The sequence below is a fragment of the Entelurus aequoreus genome, linkage group LG15 (assembly GCF_033978785.1).
Source record: "Entelurus aequoreus isolate RoL-2023_Sb linkage group LG15, RoL_Eaeq_v1.1, whole genome shotgun sequence".
NCBI classification, from domain to species: Eukaryota; Metazoa; Chordata; class Actinopteri; order Syngnathiformes; family Syngnathidae; genus Entelurus; species Entelurus aequoreus.
The window spans coordinates 51134122-51148295 of NC_084745.1; the positions used below are offsets into that span (position 1 = coordinate 51134122).

General features: G+C 43.4%; 1 protein-coding gene and 1 non-coding gene across 2 annotated transcripts; both read left to right on the forward strand.

Moving 5' to 3' along the window:
- Positions 1-860: 860 nt before the first annotated feature.
- On the forward strand, positions 861-1051 carry LOC133630559 (U2 spliceosomal RNA). The gene has a single exon (XR_009821278.1). It is a non-coding gene; the product is annotated as a U2 spliceosomal RNA (small nuclear RNA).
- A 7423-nt stretch (positions 1052-8474) lies between these two features.
- Positions 8475-14132, forward strand: LOC133630248 (class I histocompatibility antigen, F10 alpha chain-like). Its single transcript, XM_062021719.1, has 4 exons — positions 8475-8823; positions 9510-9776; positions 10359-10637; positions 12532-14132. The coding sequence occupies exons 1-4, from the start codon at positions 8769-8771 to the stop codon at positions 13170-13172; spliced, it is 1242 nt and encodes a 413-aa protein (XP_061877703.1). The 5' UTR covers positions 8475-8768; the 3' UTR covers positions 13173-14132.
- The last annotated feature ends 42 nt before the right edge of the window (positions 14133-14174 follow it).

Genomic DNA, 14174 nt, shown 5'->3' on the forward strand with positions numbered 1-14174 from the left:
ATTAACATGTCAATATTTTCTCGTCTATCTTATATTCATAAATATCTACATTTTGTGTTGTTTATATGGTTACATTGTTGTTTGTGTATATAGTTATATCATTTAAAAATGATATGTCGTCTTTAACTGAGAATGCAGTGTACAGAAAGGTTGTACTGCCATCTACTGGTAACACTTGCAGTTTGCACTTTAGCATTAAAAGCAAAGTTCAAACTAAGATATTACGGCGACTAGCTATGCTTGTGTTGTTTTAAAATACTATTAATACATTCTATGCATTTTATTTTAATTAATTTCACTACGCGTCAGTTACTATAACGCTTATCATGTGACAAATGTTTTTATGTGTTGGCTTCATGTCCAGTTTAAAGTGGTGTAGTTACCACTCCACGTCACTTGGTGGCGCCAGCGTTAGTCTCCGTGGCTCAGCAAGAAAACCGGAAGTAGTTTGTTGACAAGGCGGGCTCGACGATTGGATTGATCAAATGTTGACCGAACGGCTTGTTTGCTTTTAGTAATAATGATCTACCACCGACCAACGTTTATGTATTTTATATTGAAGACTATGCATTGTTTTATTTGGTTAAATGACACCGCTATGCTGCGAGTATATGAAATATTTGTTTCGCCGCTTACTATTGGACCGAGGTGAACCACGTGACCATTTGGGGCGAGATAAGTCGGCAACAATTCCATTCATAAAAAGTATTAACGCCATTCAAAACAATGCAATCATTCAAAAATGTCACGGTTGTTGTTTGGTGTGTTGATATGTGACGTCATCGTTATTTAGTGTGTGTAACCGTCACTTTAGCTAGTTGTGTCCGGAATGACATCCTCCCTTCTGACTATCCAGCAGTATCGCTTCTCGGCCTTTTGGCTAAGATCAAGTGTAGTATCTGTTCTTATCAGTTTAATATCTGATACGTCCCCTATCCGGGGACCATATATTAAATTGATTTTTGGAACTGGGAGATGGAACAGGGGCTTGCTCCGTCCACTCCACGCATCGACCTGGTATTGCAGTACCTCCGGGAATGGTGCACCCCCTCTATTGTTGAAAATAAATATCATGCAATAGGATGATTATCGGAGGTCTAAGTGTTTCAGCGACGTGGAGTTATGAGCAAGGACGTGGAGACGGACATTTGTCATAATAGCCCCACAACAGGGGTCCCCAAACTACGGCCCGCCAGGGTCCAAAATCCGGCCCGCGGGTAGTACCAAGTAAAAAAAAAAAGTTTTTTTATTTATTTTTAATTATTATTTTTTCTAATCTGTTCTTTTTCACCCATCCATCAATCCATTTTCCACCGCTTGTTACTGAGTCTCCTAGGCAGATACGGCACGCCAGCGTCCAAAATCCGGCCCGCGAGTAGTCTTGGCTAAAAAGTAAATAAAAATTGTATTTTTTTATTATCCATCCATCTTCCTCCGCTTATCCGAGGTCGGGTCGCGGGGGCAGCAGCCTAAGCAGGGAAGCCCAGACTTCCCTCTCCCCAGCCACTTAGTCCAGCTCCTCCCGGGGGATCCCGAGGCGTTCCCAGGCCAGCCGGGAGACATAGTCTTCCCAACGTGTCCTGGGTCTTCCCCGTGGCCTTTTACCGGTCGGACATGCCCTAAACACCTCCCTAGGGAGGCGTTCGGGCGGCATCCTGACCAGATGCCCGAACCACCTCATCTGGCTCCTCTCCATGTGGAGGAGCAGCGGCTTTACTTTGAGCTCCTCCCGGATGGCAGAGCTTCTCACCCTATCTCTAAGGGAGAGACCCGCCACCCGGCGGAGGAAACTCATTTCGGCCGCCTGTACCCGTGATCTTGTCCTTTCGGTCATAACACAAAGCTCATGACCATAGGTGAGGATGGGAACGTAGATCGACCGGTAGATTGAGAGCTTTGCCTTGCGGCTCAGCTCCTTCTTCACCACAACAGACCGATACAGCGTCCGCATTACTGAAGACGCCGCACCGATCCGCCTGTCGATCTCACGATCCACTCTTCCCTCACTCGTGAACAAGACTCCGAGGTACTTGAACTCCTCCACTTGGGGAAAGATCTCCTCCCCAACCCGGAGATGGCACTCCACCCTTTTCCGGGCGAGAACCATGGACTCGGACTTGGAGGTGCTGATTCTCATCCCAGTCGCTTCACACTCAGCTGCGAACCGATCCAGTGAGAGCTGAAGATCCTGGCCAGATGAAGCCATCAGGACCACATCATCTGCAAATAGCAGAGACCTAATCCTGCAGCCACCTACCCGGATCCCCTCAACGCCTTGACTGCGCCTAGAAATTCTGTCCATAAAAGTTATGAACAGAATGGGTGACAAAGGGCAGCCTTGGCGGAGTCCAACCCTCACTGGAAACGTGTCCGACTTACTGCCGGCAAAGCGGACCAAACTCTGGCACTGATCATACAGGGAGCGGACCGCCACAATCAGACAGTCCGATACCCCATACTCTCTGAGCACTCCCCACAGGACTTCCCGAGGGACACGGTCGAATGCCTTCTCCAAGTCCACAAAACACATGTAGACTGGTTGGGCAAACTCCCATGCACCCTCAAGGACCCTGCCGAGAGTATAGAGCTGGTCCACAGTTCCACGACCAGGACGAAAACCACACTGTTCCTCCTGAATCCGAGGTTCGACTTTTTTTATTATAATTTTTTTTAATCTGTCTTTTTTCGCCCATCCTACAATCCATTCTCTACCACTTGTTACTGAGTCTCCTAGGCAGATAAGGCACGCCAGCACCCAAAATCCGGGCCGCGGGTAATACCAAGTAAAAATACAATAAAAAAAAATATATATATTTTTTTAATTATTATTTAATCTGAAAAAATAAATATATATTGTACTCTAAATAAAGATAGCGACCCATCCATCCATCCATCCATTTTCTACCGCTTGTCCCTTACGGGGTCGCTGGAGCCTATCTCAGCTGCATTCGGGCGGAAGGCGGGGTACACCCTGGACAAGTCGCCACCTCATCGCAGAAAGATAGCGACCACATTACCTAATTAGTGTTTTTTATTGTTTCAGTGCATGTATACTGTGTACTGTAAATGTGTATTTCTATCATTTTTGTAGTTTTTTATAAATGTTTTGGAATAAAAGATGGAATCCAATATTTCACAAACTCTGCTAATAAATATGTTTATTAAGACAAGATTAATAATATTGTTTCATAAGCATTGCAGCATTTCAACAGAGATATTTTCCACTTTTGAGTGTCCAAAAAAATCTAATTCCTCTTTTTGTCCAGCAATTTCCATGCATCCACACCTTTCTTTCTTTCTTTCCCATTGGCCAGTTGTGGGATGTCATTAAAGAATGCAATGTCAAGGACACTAGTTGTTTTATTTTGGTGGCCGTGCAGTCTACAACTTTCTCATCTGAGCCATCAAGTCATCCAGGCTTTGCTCGGTCTCTTCTATTGTCTCGCCAGCATCTGTATTCTGCTCCAGGACAAAATAATGAAGGTTTAATTCAAAACTTTATCATTAAGCCTCTACTTCAGGGGTCACCAACCTTTTTGAAAGCAAGAGCTACTTCTTGGGTACTGATTAATGCGAAGGGCTACCAGTTTGATACACACTTAAATAAATTGCCAGAAATAGCCAATTTGCTCAATTTACCTTTAACTTTATGTTATTATTAATAATTAATGATATTTATCTTTGTGGAAACACTGATCATCTTAATGATTTCTCACAATAAATATATATAGAAACAAATATCAATATGTAACACTTTATTTTTATATTTTCTCTAAGTGCACATTTTTCAAATTGAACATTTTCAAATGATCACTTCTAAGACAGTCTTGTGAAATCACAATATTCCATTTTAACTAGCTAGCCACTAACATTTTTGAACAAATCAGGAATTACTTTGCACCATGTTTGTACAAATAATAACTCATGTAAAATACAAAAGTCAACTCTCAAATTTTTAAATAAATCATGTCACACTTTGAACTGGACACCAAATCTATTATCTGTTTCTTTGTCAGTTAGTGAAGTCTTTAAAATATTTTCTTGGATTTTTACATTTTTTTGGAGTTTTGTCTCTCTTAGAATTAAAAATGTCGAGCAAAGCGAGACCAGCTTGCTAGTAAATAAATAACATTTAAAAAATAGAGGCAGCTCACTGGTTAGTGCTTGTCAAGTGTTTTGCTTTTTTCACTGTGCTTATCCCACACTTGAAGGGATGTACCAATGCTGAATGTGGCTTCTGGACTTCACTCAAAAGACCAGACCGTAGTTACTTTTTTCCTTTTATTTTCCTTTAGTTTGCAACAGTTTTTCCAACGAAGAAACAGCTTCTTTTTTCTTCTTTAGTCTTTTTAGCAGTCTTTATCAGTGTTAGTAGACTTTAGTAGACTTTAGTTTCTTTAGCTGTCTTTAGTAGCCTTTAGCTTCTTTAGTAGGTGAAAAACCTTTAAGGACAAAACACCACAAGATTAAAATGCTGTAAAAAATCAATCAATTATCAATCCCATAATTTACAATTATTAATTAGGCGATCAAACACTTAACAATTAAACAAGTGCAAGAAAATGGATTAATATTTTCCCTTTAAGTTAATTCAGATTTTAAATAAATAGTCTCAACATAAATGCACCAAGATACATATAAAATACATTTAACAGCAGAAACACAATAGATAAATGCAGCAGAAAACCCAATATGCAAATACATAAATACCTAACCAATTAACCACCTATTTTAGATACATATTTAAAATCCATATCCAATATATTATTAATTTAGCAGTGAAACACTCAATCTTAAACGCTGTCTACTGATAGAAAAATACCCTTTTTCTATGGCCTCACCAGCAGCCAATGATCCAACAGTTAAATCCAACACTTTAAGTTGAGCGACTTCACCCTCCTGATGAAGCAAACTGCTCCAACATTTATCAAACTAAGCAAAGAATCAAAACACTTCCTTACTAAACAACAGTTACACAAAACACCGTGTGTATTTAGCCTCCAGACTAAGCACGCTACATGCACACAACTCCCCGCACCCCCCATCTCACCTGCGCAACAGGTGCGCCACACCCACAAAGAGAAATAAAGTGCAATCTTACCGGCTGTCCGTTCAGCTTTTGGTTTTTGGTACACTTTTGGCACAACTCTGTGTTATCTGTAATGAACCAAACCTTTCTCCACTCTGCGCTGGCGTCTTTTGTACTCCTTGATTGGACACAGCTGTCTAATTACCGGGCTCGCGCACCAGCAGACGAGACGGGAGCGCGCCGCGTTATACCTGCGCGTGAACGTCAACTGATAATAATGCCGAATTATATACATTTCCTGGGGTTGCCTAGGTGAATAGGGATGTGGATGTGCTCTAAAATAAAATATCATTTTATTAAGTGGGGTTTGGCTGGTTGCCAAGCAGCCGCAGTTACGCGCTCGCGCATCAGCTGACGAGACAGCTGTTCGCCGCTGCAGTGCTGCTATTTGAGCTATTTTTAGAACAGGCCAGCGGGCTACGCGTTGGTGACCCCTGGTATGCACCAATAATAATGTAAGATGAGGGTGCTAATGCACAATGTTATTAATGTACTCTTCTCTTATTATAAACAGGAGGCTGCAACAACACACAGCAATTCCACTCAATCTAGGCCAAGCTGGCTGGACACTGTGGCATTGAACCCAGCAAAACTGGACATGCCACAGCACAAGACAACACTAAGATCCTCCCTATGACCAAGGACTCGGAGGACAGCATTCCAGATGCCTTTGAGGTGGTGCCAAGAGTTCTTGTCCAGCATGACTATGCCAACTGGACACCACCTCAGAACTGTCCCTTACCGGACAACCGTGTCACATACATTGGTGGCAGGGTGGTAAGAAACATTCTCACCAGGCTAACGTGTCACACATGTAGATTTGTCTCAGTTACAGAAGTTCTCACACGGTCATACCACTTATTAAAATGAATAAACAATGGCGGACTTGTTATGTCTATCATGAATATTCACAGTGTCAAGGTGTGCAAGTTGCAGCATGTCCACGTTGAACAATAGGGTCCCAGAATGGAGCCCTGAGGAACCCCACGGGTCATAGCCATTTGGTCAGAGACACAGTTACCAATTCCAACAAAGTATGTCCTGTGATCGAGATAGGACTTGAACCAGTTAAGAGCAGAACCGGATATTCCCACCCACTTTTGTAACCTCTGTAATAAGATAGTATGGTCAACGGTGTCAAAGGCAGCCCTCAGGTCCAGCAGAGCCAAGACTGAGACTTGTCCTGCATCTGCACAGGCCGATATCATTTGTCACTGTATCACTGTGGTGGGACCTAAAGCCTGATTGGAAAGTATCAAACACATTGTTAAACAGGAGAAAGTCACCAAGCTTTTGGTAGTGATGAACGGAAAGATGTACTGAAATTTCAACACGGCCGATACCAGCTCTTTATGCTCTAATATCGATTCTCAAGTCAAAATATTGATAGTTTTGATACTTTAGTTATTTGAGATCATGTCTATCATTAACATGAACACAGTGTAAAGTTACTAAATCACTGAGCGCTTGGCAAAATGAAACGCGATTGGTGGGAACTACTTTTTCTCCCGCAGAGGTAAGTACGTACATTGTGCTGTGCTCAGTCCTTCAGTCGGTCATTTGTTTATTTAAGACAATTACCGGCAAGTAAAACGAGTCAGTCAGTATTATAAAACAGCAAGTGTATGTTTCCTTTTATGTAGACTATTTGAAGACACTTCATACAGAGTTGACTATAGACAAGATAATGCATTTAGTGCAGAATATCACCATTATTTGTTTCGCCCTCGGACTTTATATCGTTTGAAAATGATTCCCCAAGATCAGCAACACTTAAAATACTACTTTTTAAACATTACCAGACCCATTATGCATATTTGCGCAAAGTATCAGTATCGGACACGTATTGCCGATACCAGCTTGGATTTTATTTGGTATCGGATCTGAATAAAAATCAGTGGTATTGCACATCAGACACCTTTTTTCAGGACTTTGCCCAAAAATGTCAGGTTTGATATGGGCAGATCGTTGTTCAGGACTGTGGCATAAAGACTATTACTTTTACCATTACTAAGGTTGTATAATAAAAATGTTTACCAGTCCGTATAAAATGATTGGTGTTTACGGCGGTCACTCACCCTGTCTGGTCAACACGTGCGTGCAGAGACAGGTGCACACGTACAAAAGCAGTCCAAGAGAGGCAACAAACAATTTGCAATCATGTTATTGTTAAGATAGGATTTACATTCAATGACAGCTAACGCTAACTATCCAAATCACTATTATTAGCTAACAACACCCAAAGCTAATGCATGTGTTGCGTACGTATGTAGTTACATCATTACGGCCTAGAAGCTGAAAGAAGGAGGGATATGCTGTGTGAAATAAATTGGAAAGTTAGCGCCCTCTAGACATCTGTGTAAATGTTGCAAACAGCCCCTTTAAGGCCTTTGGAAATGATCCAGTCTGAAGTGAGACGTTAACTAGATGAAGGAATTGTGGTGACAAACTGCTCAGCACAGACTTTAGAAATCTAGTGGGTAAGTCATCAAGGTGTGTATGTTAATGTTACATATGGTGCCGTCTCCAAGCAGAAGGAAATTTTGGACCTTGGCTCTTGGCACAGTTGTTCTGTCCATCTGACACTTTGTGCTGACTTCACCCATTTTATAGTTTTATTTCTGTTTGTGATAGTCAGTCATATCTGGCAGTTCTGCCTTGCATGGGTTAGAGTCCAAGCCCGGGTTAAGTTCCAAGCCAGGGTTGGATCAGGAAGTAAAAACTAAAGCTGAAATAATTCATGTGATTGACTCGCTGTGGCCAAAGTACTGAAAGTGGAAGGAGGGGGAAAGTGTGTTCACTTTTGACAGCTACGACAAAATAAAAGTCAAAACATAATAAAAATGATTTATTTGTCATAAGAAACCATCTTTATCTTTCGTGACGGTCGCTGCGTTTAGAAACAAGCATCCAGTCAATGTTTGGCTTCACCGTGTCTAATTTCACTTTCACTTTCTTTGATATTGTGCCAGCAGAAGCGTCTGCCTCACACTTTTCCCCCACGTTCAGCACTTTGGCCACAGCCAGTCAATGGCATGAATGCTTTCTGCTGACTTTTTACTCAGGATGAAACTTCCTGATGCAACCCTGGCCGGGAATCCAAGCCATGCGAGGCCGAAGCGTGTCCCGTTACCCCACCAGGGACGCCTCACGCTTGGGAGACATCATGGAGGAAATAAAAAAAAGTAACGACTTTATGTCTATCAATCATTATTTGTATTGATGCTTTCTTGAGAGGACTACAATACCATCACTGATTGGATGTCATTACTTTCAACTCTAAATCTCACCTTCATTGCTCTTTCTTTCTTTTCTTTCCAAGTTTGGCGGCAAACTTGACACACCTTTTGTTTGTCAAGTCACGTGATTTCCCAGAAACGCCACACAAGCATTTACCTGACGTGGCCACAAGGGGCGCTCTCTAGTGAGTCCAGTAGAAGACTTCTTGTTAGTTGACTGCTGCCACTTTTCTCTTCACAATAGCGTTTCGTCTTCCCTAGTAACAGTGACGCTGCAGAATGCTGACTCCTCATTGGCTCAGGTGGAGCATTATTAAAAGAGCCTCGACATTTCCTGCTTCATTTGTCCTGTTTGCGAGTCAAGCGGCGAGTGTTCCTCACTTTTGTCTTTCTCTGCGGGATTAAAAGTGAGAAACATCTTTTTGTTTCGTGCTGACATCATGGACTTGTTTTTATTCTTTCTTCTGGTCGTGCAAATGCACAGCGTGACGCCTGGTAAGTCCTTTTTATAACTTTATAAATGATTAGTCATCAATCCTCTTTGTGCCTTCACTTATTTGACTTCTGAGAGTTTCTATTACTTATTAATTATATTCATTGTTATATTATTCAAGCCTTTTATTACTTAAACCTGGTTCTTTTTAAACAAATTTTATTGTTTTCCCTTTTTCTTTATCATTCAACAAAATATTCAAAGTGTTCCAAGAAAGTTCCAGAAGCAGAGAAATCCGTTATTTGTTTTGGCTTCAGTTTTTTCTTGTTGAAAGACTTATTTGTCCAAGGCTTGTAAGAAGGAACACTGACTTCCTGAAATCTTCAACCACGGAAGTGTCAGAAAGTAATCAAGTGTAGTAACATCATCCCGCCACAAGGTGTCAGTAAGAGTCGACATCAAATGGGCAGAACAGCTTGTGTTCATATTCAGCCTCCATTGGAGAAAAGATATGTTTATTTTCAAAATGTTCAAAGTGTCAACAGATGTCCAATAATAAAATATATTATTCATGTGTTGTACTTGTCATAGAACACCATGTGAGTCTTGACTGTGATATCTAGCAGTGTTTGATGTTGACTTTAAGACCCCACTGAAGACTGAATGAGCTCAAATATTCACAGTGCAAGATTGTTGAACATGAAACTAAATAATAAAAAGTCATCTTGTTGTTGTGTTCTTCTTTCAGTGATTCACACGCTGCAGTATTTCACCACTGCATCCTCTCAAGTTCCAAACTTCCCAGAGTATGTGGAGGTTGGTTATGTTGATGGAGTTGAGATTAGTTACTATGACAACAACATCAGGAAAGCAGAATCCAAACAGGACTGGATGAACAAAATCACAGCAGAGGATCCAAAATACTGGCAGATAGAAACAGAGATCAATGTTGGTAATGAGTTTAGGGACAAACACAACCTTGAAGTTCGTAAGAAGCGTTTCAACCAAACTGGAGGTTTGTTTATGTTGAACTTTCTACTACTTAAATATATTTGATGTACTCTTGTTATACTGTAGTAAAACACACATTACTGCACTGATATACCTTGTCTCTGTCCATCCCATAATAACCTACACTAATACTGTGTGTGTCTGTGTGTGTGTTTGTGTGTGTGTGTGTGTGTGTGTGTTTGTGTTTGTGTGTGTGTTTGTGTGTGTGTTTGTGTGTGTGTGTACGTGTGTGTGTGTGTTTGTGTGTGTGTGTTCGTCTGTGTGTGTGTGTGTGTTGTGTGTGTTTGTGTGTGTTTGTGTGTGTGTGTGTGTTTGTGTGTGTGTTTGTGTGTGTGTGTTTGTGTGTGTTTGTGTTTGTGTGTGTGTTTGTGTGTGTGTGTGTGTGTTTGTGTGTGTGTGTGTTTGTGTGTGTGTGTTTGTCTGTGTGTGTGGATGTGTGTGTGTTTGTGTTTGTGTGTGTTTGTGTGTGTGTGTGTGTGTTTGTGTGTGTGTGTTTGTGTGTGTTTGTCTGTGTGTGTGTGTGTGCGTGTGTGTGTGTGTGTGTGTGTGTGTGTGTGTCTGCTTTACAACACTTTGTGTGTCTCAGGTGTTCACATTGTCCAGTGGATGTCAGGATGTGAATGGAATGATGAGACTGATGAGGTTACAGGTTGGGATCAGCAAGGTTATGATGGAGAAGATTACATATCGTTGGACATGAAGACATGGACATGGACTGCAGCAAAACCACAAGCTTTCCCCACCAAACTCAAGTTGGACCAGGACATATTTCTACTAGACTACAAAAAGTATTATTTCACTGAGCGTTGTCCTTCTTACTTGAAGAAGTATGTGAACAATGGGAAGAAGGTCCTAATGAGAACAGGTAGAAGCACACCTTGTACTTTCACCTTTTAACATGTTAGCACTCCCCCTATAGGAACATTACTGACATTACACTCCGTCTCTTTATACTCTTTTCTCTTTCTCTCACCTTCTCTCCATCTTTACCTCCATCCACACCTTCTCTCCATCTTTACCTCCATCCACACCTTCTCTCCATCTTTACCTCCTTTCACACCTTCTCTCCATCTTTACCTCCACCCACACCTTCTCTCCATCTTTACCTCCATCCACACCTTCTCTCCATCTTTACCTCCATTCACACCTTCTCTCCATCTTTACCTCCATCCACCCCTTCTCTCCATCTGTACCTCCACCCACACCTTCTCTCCATCTTTACCTCCATCCACACCTTCTCTCCATCTTTACCTCCATCCACACCTTCTATGCATCTTTACCTCCACCCACACCTTCTCTCCATCTTTACCTCCATCCACACCTTCTCACCACCTTTACCTCCATCCACACCTCCTCTCCATCTTTACCTCCATCCACACCTTCTCTCCATTTTTACCTCCATCCACACCTTCTCGCCATCTTTACCTCCGTCCACACCTTCTCTCCACCGTTACCTCCATCCACACCTTCTCTCCATCTTTACCTCCATCCACACCTTCTCTCCACCTTTACCTCCATCCACACCTTTTCTCCATCTTTACCTCCATCCACACCTTCTCTCCATCTTTACCTCCATCCACCCCTTCTCTCCATCTTTACCTCCATCCACACATTCTCTCCATCTTTACCTCCACCCACACCTTCTCTCCATCTTTACCTCCACCCACACCTTCTCTCCATCTTTACCTCCATCCACACCTTCTCTCCATCTTTACCTCCATCCACCCCTCCTCTCCATCTTTACCTCCATCCACACCTTCTCTCCATCTTTACCTCCATACACACCTTCTCGCCATCTTTACCTCCATCCACACCTTCTCTCCATCGTTACCTCCATCCACACCTTCTCTCCATCTTTACCTCCATCCACACCTTCTCTCCATCTTTACCTCCATTCACACCTCTCCATCTTTACTTCCGTCCACACCTTCTCTCCATCTTTACCTCCATCCACACCTTCTCTCCATCTTTACCTCATCCACACCTTCTCTCCATCTTTACCTCCATCCACTCCTTCTCTTCATCTTTACCTCCATCCACACCTTCTCTCCATCTTTACCTCCATCCACACCTTCTCTTGTTCTTTACCTCCATCCACACCTTCTCTCCATCTTTACCTCCATTCACACCTTCTCTCCATCTTTACCTCCATCCACACCTTCTCTCCATCTTTACCTCCATCCACACCTTCTCTCCATCTTTACCTCCATCCACACCTTCTCTCCATCTTTACCTCCATCCACACCTCCTCTCCATCTTTACCTCCATCCATACCTCCTCTCCACCTTTACCTCCATCCACACCTCCTCTCCATCTTTACCTCCATCCACACCTTCTCTCCATCTTTACCTCCATCCACACCTTCTCTCCATCTTTACCTCCATCCACACCTTCTCTCCATCTTTACCTCCATCCACACCTTCTCTCCATCTTTACCTCCATCCACACCTCCTCTCCATCTTTACCTCCATCCACCCCTCCTCTCCATCTTTACCTCCATCCACCCCTTCTCTCCATCTTTACCTCCATCCATACCTCCTCTCCACCTTTACCTCCATCCACACCTCCTCTCCATCTTTACCTCCATCCACACCTTCTCTCCATCTTTACCTCCATCCACACCTTCTCTCCATCTTTACCTCCATCCACACCTTCTCTCCATCTTTACCTCCATCCACCCCTTCTCTCCATCTTTACCTCCATCCACACCTTCTCCCCACGTTGTCTTCTGTTCACACGTGACATCACTTCCTGTGCAGAGCTTCCAGAGGTGTTCCTCCTCCAGAAGACGCCATCCTCTCCAGTCACCTGCATGGCGACAGGTTTCTACCCCGACTTTGCCGACCTGTTTTGGAGGAAAGACGGCGAGCAGATGTTGGAGGACGTGGAGCACGGAGAGCTGCTCCCCAACCACGACGGAACCTTCCAGATGTCGGTGGAGCTGAAAGTGGAGGTGACGGCCGAGGTGGAGGGCAAGTACGAATGTGTGTTCCAGCTGTCTGGCGTCAAGGAGGACCTGGTCACCAAGCTGGAGAGAAGAAGCATCCTGAGCAACGCAAGCCATGAAGGTGAGAAAGACACATTTAGTTGGAGATGTTTCCCATCACAAGTCCACCTGTCACCATTATTGATCCATGTCACCATGACAACGCTTGACGTCTGCATGCAAAGTAGTCATGAAGGTTTCCTCTTCATGCTTTGTCACTCCACTTGTGCTTTTTTGCTCTCCACAGACAACTTGAGCGTCGCCCTCGCTGCCACGGCGGCGGTCGTCGCTGTGGCGGCCGTCCTGGCGGCCATCATCATGGTCATGGTCAGGCGTCACAGAAACAGACAAGGTGAGGGACACCAATGTCCTCCGTCTTCTTCTTCTTCTTCTTCTTCTCGGTCCAGGCCGTGAGTTGATGCTTTCATCCGGGCTGCATGTTTTAGTTGCCTTCCAGCCAAACACTCAAAGATCCACAGAGACAGAGCGCACACTCTCACATAGAAACACGTGAGGAAAAAGTCCATTTCACCTTGTTTCCCTTTCATTTCAGCCCAGTACGATCCAGCTCGTAAGTAAAACATCTTTTCTTTGAGCCGCAAGAAACAAAGCCGTGGTGAAGCGTCACTCACATGGAGGTCTGATGTGGACCTTTGTTACAAGTTTAGCCTGAAAATCCCAACTTGGGCTGACTCCTTCACAATAAAAGAGCCTCCTGTGAGCACACGCAATACAAAGTGTGGCATATCTCACGTTTGACATGAGTCCTCATGATGAGGATCAGCCAAATGAGACCTCAAGTGTGCTGACTCATCAAGAAGGTATCCTAGTCAGGAAGTAGAAGAGCAGCACTCTGCTTCTTCATGTTTCCAAGTCACACCTCAAAGATCTGATGTGAGTGACGAGGCACCTTCTGGATGTTCTTCCTTCACCGTTTGCGTTTGTCCCGCAGCTCGCCACGGCGGCGTGGAGCTCTCCGAGAGGGTGGCGGCTGAAGGCTGAGTAAGTCTGCACCTCCAAATGTTCTTGTGTGAAGATGATGTTCAACTTGGTTCTGTTGGGAATGTGCTGAGTCATCTTCTTCCTCCAGGATGCTTTGTGCACTGGAACACAGAGAGATGTCTCCATCGCTGAGGGACGTCATGGAGATGTGCTTTGTTCTTCATCCCACTGCTCCTCACGCTATTCCATCTATTCTTCTTTGGCCGTTAAAATACTTTCAACATCAAACGTTGGTGGCTATAAAATCATTCGGGGCTCACGTTTCATGGCCTTGACATCATGACGAGGATTTCTTCTTTCTTTGAATGGCCGCTGCTTATGATCAATATCACATTGTGTCACATCTCTGTCAATAAATCCGTTTGTTCTCCACTCGCCTCGCACTGCTTTCTTGGGGACCAGGAAGGGTCTCGC

Bases quoted from the DNA above. Each gene is read 5' to 3' on its own strand.
- LOC133630248 (XM_062021719.1), top strand. From the start codon at position 8,769: ATGGACTTGTTTTTATTCTTTCTTCTGGTCGTGCAAATGCACAGCGTG. The intron at 9,777-10,358 runs GTTTGTTTATGT...TGTGTGTCTCAG, and splicing joins GCGTTTCAACCAAACTGGAG to GTGTTCACATTGTCCAGTGG. The intron at 10,638-12,531 runs GTAGAAGCACAC...CTTCCTGTGCAG, and splicing joins GAAGGTCCTAATGAGAACAG to AGCTTCCAGAGGTGTTCCTC.